Source organism: Thermoascus crustaceus, assembly GCF_041956765.1.
Source record: "Thermoascus crustaceus strain CBS 181.67 unplaced genomic scaffold VTN00scaffold_19, whole genome shotgun sequence".
In the NCBI taxonomy this organism is placed as follows: domain Eukaryota; kingdom Fungi; phylum Ascomycota; class Eurotiomycetes; order Eurotiales; family Thermoascaceae; genus Thermoascus; species Thermoascus crustaceus.
In genome coordinates this window covers 24,780-32,308 of record NW_027192544.1, presented here as the reverse complement: position 1 = coordinate 32,308, position 7,529 = coordinate 24,780, and the positions used below count along the sequence as shown (strand labels likewise).

At 48.8% G+C, this 7,529-nt stretch overlaps 2 protein-coding genes across 2 annotated transcripts; one reads left to right on the top strand and one right to left on the bottom strand.

Moving 5' to 3' along the window:
• Positions 1-52: 52 nt before the first annotated feature.
• VTN00DRAFT_3498 (uncharacterized protein) lies at positions 53-2,502 on the bottom strand (the record flags this gene model as incomplete). Its single annotated transcript, XM_069429821.1, has 7 exons — positions 53-386; positions 463-719; positions 769-1,223; positions 1,328-1,389; positions 1,438-2,011; positions 2,363-2,429; positions 2,491-2,502. 7 exons carry the CDS (start codon positions 2,500-2,502, stop codon positions 53-55), a joined length of 1,761 nt encoding a protein of 586 aa, XP_069282735.1.
• Positions 2,503-5,825: 3,323 nt separating this feature from the next.
• On the top strand, positions 5,826-7,169 carry VTN00DRAFT_3497 (uncharacterized protein; the record flags this gene model as incomplete). Its single annotated transcript, XM_069429820.1, has 3 exons — positions 5,826-5,858; positions 5,928-6,123; positions 6,172-7,169. The coding sequence occupies 3 exons, from the start codon at positions 5,826-5,828 to the stop codon at positions 7,167-7,169; spliced, it is 1,227 nt and encodes a 408-aa protein (XP_069282734.1).
• Between the last annotated feature and the right edge of the window lie 360 nt (positions 7,170-7,529).

Sequence of the window (7,529 nt, the reverse complement as noted above, 5' to 3'; positions counted from 1 at the left end):
GGTCCCCTAACCCGTGCAGTAGGGAGTGGATCGAGAGCATCCCGAACGCTACTCACTGCGTGAATAGATTGTACAGCGTGTGGCGATCTTCAGACCCGCCAATGTCGTGCGTCCAGAAACTGAATCCGCTGGCAGCGATGGATAGGCCAGCACGGAGGATCTCTGCCATGGCCTCCGCAGTACTCTCACTATCGCCCGCGCGGTGCACTGGGAGACGTTGGCTTCCAGCAGCCGCGGAGCGAGAAAACAGGTAAGCCTTGCCTATGCCGAAGCAAGACTGCAGAGTATCAAGTACAGTATCCTTGTACAGAAGGGAGAAGAAGCCGTGCATCCTTGTTGGGTCGCTGCCGTCGTAGAATTGCGCATCGATATAGGGCACGTCCTCACTGAAGTCCGTCTCGAACGCGTCAACTCCGAGATCAATAAGCTTGTTCAGGTAAGAGGCGTATCACTTCCTCGCACTAAAAGTCGACGATGCCCATTCCCGCCTGCCAATAGTCCCTTTGCCAGACGTCTCCGTTGCGACGGCGGATGAGGTATTTGTTCTTCATGCCCTCTTCGAACAGGGGCAATCTTTCAAGGATGTGGGCGCTAATCCAGGCACAGATTTTGACCCCGAGCTTCTCTTTGATTTTCGCAATCACAGTCCTTGGCACTGGGAAGCTACTGGTATTGACGGTGAAGTCTCCCAACCGGAACTGATACATACCGAGGTAATCCTGAAATAACGTTAGACACTGCTTCTCGAAAGACAGCAGGTATTTATACCAGGTGCAGGACGTGAGCCGGACAATCGTATTTATTCATTTTCTTAAGGATACCGTGGATCTGCTTTTCGTCACCGTCCTTCAGACCTCTAGTAGACGGCCACAGCCCGAAACTCCATGCGTGAGGGAGACGAGGTCGGCCTGTAAAGATGGCGCATCTCCGGAGAACGTCCTTCGGGGTTGGACGATTGAAGATATAGAACTTCAGACTCTGGCTCTTGACACTGAACTGACATCTGGAGCCGCTCTCGACGCCAACCTTGAAGTCGACCGGTTCCTGGTGGTCTACGAAGACCCCGTACCGGCGGTTCGTGAGATAAAATGGCGTTGTCTTACGTGCCTGCCCGGAACTGCTGTCCCCATTCTCATCGAAATTGCGTATGGCTTGGCCGTTCTTGATAAGCTCCGTAAACTGCTCACCAAAGCCGTAGATCTTCTCTCCAACTGCAAGCACAGCTGGGAAAAAACGTAATGCTTGGTATAGTCCACAGATTTTGGCAGGGTCCTTAGCTACGTAGGCGGGTTGGAGTAGGAAAAGGCAAGAGAGCGAAAGCCCAGACTTGTCAGGACCTTGTTCTTGGTGTTGTTGGTGAATTCGACAACAAAGGTATCCTGTCTCTCACTGACAGTGCAAGTCAGCGTGTCTGAGGTAATTGACATGGTATTATACCGACGGCTTATTGACGGCTGGACATCCTGTCGGCCATGCGGATAGAGCTTGCACTGTCCTTCGACACGTCTGGCCCCTGCCCAGCGTGTTACGTCAAAGGACAGCAAGCCGGACGGGGTGGCGGTGATGTCAATGGTCAAGCAGGATCTGTCCAAGGCGTCCATATTGTTTTCAACAAGCAGAGGACAGAGTAGACGGACCGTCTTCCCGTTGTCTCGTATCTCAATGTCGTCGACAGAGGAGTGGCATATTGCACCTTCAGTCCAGCCTTGAACTTCATTTTGGCTGCTTATACCGAGCTGAATCCTGACGGGAAGTGTAGCAGAGAACCTGATGAGATGGATGGTGACTGGTCTCGTGAACTCGATGTTCTCCCGCCGGCTGAGTAAGAAGGCCTCGTGCGTGGCGGCCAGGATGGACACGAACATGACACGTTTCCCAACGGTGACGAGCCTGTGCTCGAGGACGATGAGGTCGAAGTTTCCGTAGAACTGGTCGCCCAGGCTGATGATGCACACGAAGAAGGGCAGCTCTGATGATGTCCTTGACGGCGACGTGGCATCCCGCGCTGCGCCTGCTGCCAACTTCAAGCCTTACTGGTCCTTGGTGGTCCATAAAGGCCCTGTATTCGCGGTTCACGAGATGAAAGGGCACTGGTCTGTGGGCCCTTTGGATTCAAATTTCACAAAATCAGTCAAGCTGGACCACCTGGTACTGTGGAGATGGATGTGCTGTTTGTCCGCAATGTACTCTTGATAAAAGCGATTTGCATGGATTGGTTTCTGTGCAGGAGCCATAGAAAATCACTCTGGGACTGTCTGCTGTATTTGTTGATCTATTTCTTTGGGTCTTCACTGACTAAAATCATTGCACTAATGTGGGATTCGTTCATGTCTCCGACCTGCCCACTAGTTTTAGAGAATACATTCCCTCCACTTTGGACCTCCACCCCCTAGACCTCCAATTTCCGTTGATTGTTCCAGGGTTAGACCCTATCTTGTCAGTAGTTTCAATTTAGCTCCGAGCGCATGACGTCAATACAGGAGTACCTACCTTGAATGCCATCTTGTCTAAAAAAGTTCTATAAGGCCACAGACAAGAAGTGATAGAAAAGAGAAGGAATACAGAAACACAGTCCTTTCAGGGATTCCTTGCTGGACTGTTCGCTGAAGCACCCAAGATAATTCTTGGAATTAGGTAAGATTGTGAAAGTATTCCCAATAGTCACTATTAGCCAGCGGGGTGATTAAGTTGTTTTTGACGCCAGATCCAGATATTGTTACAACTTTACGCTGCTTGATGATATACAGAAACTGCTAATCTCCATTTAATCATATGTAAACCCTGATATTGCTATTATCTTGCAAAGGAGTAACTGTGTAAGATACTACGTACGCAGACGATACAATGCACAAACACAACTATCTACTCCTTGGAATTTCAACTATCATAATCATCTTGCATTCGCAGGATACGTACACAGCCAGGAGTGTGCCTAAGCTACCAGTGTTAGATTTACCTCTTTATTTTGACCATTTGTATGTCCTCACCTCGTTTCTTGACAAATTGGGAGCTCTGCCCTCCAGACTGAGAGCCCTGACTTCCGTACCCGGACGACGATTTAGCAGTCGAGGAATGTGAGTTCGCGTTTCGATCGGCAGAAGACTGCGCTCTCGCGGCGAATCACCCGGAGGACATGTCGCCTCCAGAAAACCAAGTTTGCCCTTTTTTTGGTCAAAAGAATATGAAGTATCCTGTATCTGTGGTGGGATGTTGCGAGATGGAAAAGCAGAAAGAGAACAGAGATCGCTGGAATGAGCTGCCTTTGAGAATACCTGCTCTCTTGACAATCAGGCTCGGTCCCATATGTAGAAACTGGGGATCTTGTTCGTGATTGTTCAACGAAGGTGACCTGTCACGGATCGGGTAGAGGCATAAAGCTGCTATCTCTGCAGCCTGCCGAACTGAATTTACGGAGAATCCGTCCATTCTGGGTGGCAGAGGACTAAAGAATCACCATGCAAACTGCAACACCACCGACTAGAATGACGTTCCGAAGGAGATAACAAGCCGTGAAAATCACCAAACAAACTGCTGAAGTGTATATCCTTTGTTAACCCCCTTCCTCCTTTTCAAACCACATGCCTCGCGGCTTTTGACTTATTGCAACTTGGGCGGGCCTTTTCTACGGTCTGTTGCCTATCGCGATGTTTGTATACTTCCAGGTAGCTTCAAAATCACGGGGTTTTAGAAATCAATCTGACAAGCCACCAGAACCGTGGGAGAGGGCAACGAAGGATGTGGTTCAATAATGTAAGAGAGTGGTTGTCGAATTTATTTTCAGTCGATATAATTGCATGGAAGCATGCGCAAAATAGGTATGGTCACAGAAATTAAGACTGATTGCATGGAAAACAATATAATAGCCTTACTCCCGGAGGAGGGGCATCGTCTGCGAATTCGACTAAGCCGAATGCAAATGTCAAATGCGGGGTGACAGGAGGTGAGCGTCTTATCGAAAGCCACCTGTGCAAAACGTCAAACACATGCAGAAAGAGGGCGGTAATGCGACTGAAGCTGTCGTTGCTCCGATAGTGGCTCTGGGTTGAACCAGAATAGAACGAAAAGGCCAAGAAAGAGGGGGAGACTAACCAATCCAACCCTGTACAAGAAGTCACCGCAAACATGGTAGAACGAAGTTTGCTTCACCCCACGTCAAAAGCAGAGGGTAAGGCCTCGGAGACAAGATCATCCCGGCCAGTCTCGTCTCTCACCTACGCAAGCTTCAAGTTGTGGGCTCTTACTATCATACGTTCGGCTAATTTGCTCTCCGCTCAATATGAAAATGGCGCATGGACTTAATCTCTTACCACCTAGTATAGCACAGCAATAGTGGAAGAACTTTATGATGGACCTTGTCTCTCATATTGATCTTAACGCGCAGGAAAAATACAACAAACCTTACCGTTTTGGCGAACATTGTCATCTCACCACTCAGCTGCAAAAGAAATGCCATGACATTCTATCATTTCTGATACCGGTAATTATCTTTGACATCATTTTTCCGAGGAACTCGCTTGGGATCCTGGTTGTGTTTGTCTACCTAATTTTTCCCTTTTACTTTCAGCTATGCAGGAGACCACCCTTCATGTACTCTGTATCCTCTTAGGAGCCTCAGAAGCGGAGCTCTCTTGAAGAGCTTGAGGGTTGCCTACATGCAGATAATGCACTAAACGGGAACCAATATCTTTATCCAGCCCAGAAAGCGTGGCAGTTAGGGTGGAGGCATAAGAGTGTAGGCAGCAGTCCTAGACCATATATTGCGATACATACTATCCAGGGGCGGTACATCTCTATGCCCTTTTCCCGGTCAGAATAGTAACAGCCCATGCATGATAAGGACTAGAGGACGCATCCTAATATCCATAGGATAGAAGGGAGTCTAATAGATCGTACAAGGTCTCTGGTTGGATGTATTTTTCAATGCCTGAGTGGTTACAAGCCATTTCCTCGAACGCTCGAGTAGGTGAGTGAAGCCAAAACTACTTTACAACGAGTAATACGAAGATACATCTTTATTCAAACAAACAATCTTCCGATTGACAACAACAGGAGGGGAAGAACAAGCTCTTCCTACTTATTTGCAGCCAAACATCCTAACAAATTGCCAAAGCCTTTGGAACACGTCAGTTATGCATGCAACAGTTTTCATCATATCACCTGCATGGCAGCGGTAAATCGCTGCTCATAAGTTGATGTGTGCATAGAGCAACGATTGCAGGGTTTTATGATTTGCATGAGCCATGCACAGCCTCTACAGTGAGCACAGATGTTAAGTCGACTTCGTCATGCGAACAGGGTTTCGTATGTAGGTATCCTTGGGGATTCTTTAGTGTACAACAGAGGGAACAAAAGTCCACACAGCCTGTCGTGGTAACACAGTAGCCTTTAGTTGGGTTTGGGCACCTGGGGGGGGGGTGGGGGTTCTGCGCAAGGCTCTATCCTCAAGGGTGATGCTGTCAACTCGTGGTTATGATCACGGATCGAGAGACTGAAAAATCTATTCCGGAAAGGCAAAGTAACGTTTGGGCACTTTGTTCCTGAGGAGTAATGATGAATATTTCTGAGTTATCCTACGCGAAAGTACACGTTATGCGTTATGTGAGAGCCACCTAGGGCTCAGGGCTTAGGGTAAGGGCTGGGTCGCCAAACACGTCTCACGCGTCACCGAGTCAACTTTTCACCAAAAACTTCTCATTCAATATTATTAGCCTTCGAATCCCAACATATCGCCACAGGTGAAGTGACATTAAAGTTAGCTCCGATAGTGCAGTGGCGGCACTTCCAGCACAGCGCTCACTCAAATCTTACCAATTTCAGATCAGAAGATGGGTCCGCGAACGGATATTGTGAGGCGCTGGGTGAGTAAAAGGATGGCAATATGTGCTGGAACATTTAACCATGAAGCTGAATCCCGTGGCTATTTGTAGAAGCCTCCTCAAAAGCCGAAGTGGAAACACTCTGGGAAGAATTTCTGGTTGACTGAAGGAACGGGCGGTCTCATCAAGACAATTCATCCCGCTCAGATTCCTTGCAGTGGCGATGCGATCACCAGCAGCTCGCCGTTCGATCTACTTTGTACCTATAACTGGCGGGAAGCACCCAAACCCTCCATCTATGTCCCTGGTAAGAAAGCTCCGTTCATAGATTGGCTAGTCGACTGAGACTGTCTAGGAGCACCTCCTAGGTGGAAGCAGCGAGATTTACCTGTCGCTGTCCCGCGAGACCGTGGAACCTATTTCATTGACCAGAATGCATACCGTGCATCCAAATATCCTTTTGAGCCCCTTTTCCGAGCACTCTCCGTCATGAATCCACACTTTAATTTTCAGGATGTGGATCTGGTTACGAACCGGAACAGTCTGAGGAAGCTCTTTGATTTCGTGGAGGGCCGGGCGCGCGATAGCTTCCGAATAGACCTGAATCTAGTGAACAAGACATTGTTCCTAACCCGTCGAGAAAAAAGCACTCGTGGGCACCTTCGAGGGACAGCAGACAAGAGCAGTTTCGGACACAACTTTCAACAGACGTTCTCACAACACGATCCAGGCCTGGAAGATAGTACAGGCCACCATCGTGTCATAACGTATTCCCTTGGTGCTTTGAAGTGCGTCATTCGGTTTGAGGTCGATGCTTATTGCAACAGCGACGATGATTCTCAACATCCAAGTCCAGCCTCATCTGCATCAGACGAGTCTATCGCAGCGTCTTTGAAACATCTTTCACTCCAAGAGAGGGAGACACCTGGGTCGACAGATGTCACCTGTCGTGCGCACGTCGTCCCTTGCGCAGCAACGGTGGAAATCAAATCTCGCAGCAAGAAACTTAACCTTCAAAAAGCTATGCCGCAGCTCTGGTTCAGCCGTACGCCACGTCTTATCTGTGGGATCCATACGAACGGGGTATTCAATAAGTTCGATGAACTCGATTGCGCTTCCCAGTTCCAGGAATGGGAAGTGAGGCACCAGACAGCTCTCCAAAAGATGGTGCAATTGATTGAAGAACTGAAACGAACAACAAGTCGTGCTGAAAACAGGTCTTGTGTCGCAGTCTACGAGAAAGAGATTAAACCGCCAGTTCTAAAAATTCTCTCGTTTTCGACAAGTAAGCCGGTTCTTCCGGAATCCATCATTGCACGTCATTGGAGGGACTCACCCAGACAGAACCTCTGAAGTGGTATCAGGAATGCCTCGATGTTGGAGCTGCGTGGCTTGTTGCACCTGGGCCAGCAGGAGATAGGAACTACAGATGCAATTCACAGAGGCAAAACAATAGGCTGTCTTTAACAATCGAGTATACGTGGGCGCTGGAACATCAAAATCAGCACCTATACAAAACACATCTTTTCTACGCGTCATTCAACCCAGAGAGGCCTCTAGGCTTCTATAAACCGCCATGGAGGCCCCAGAGCTCCATGGTGGTGGTGCAGTTCACGCGTCATCCCCGGCAATTGGCTAGGTGGCAAGTCAGTCAACTGAGATACGAGAGCTGCCAGACACCCCAACCCCAAGCCGATGGACTCAGCAGGGCCA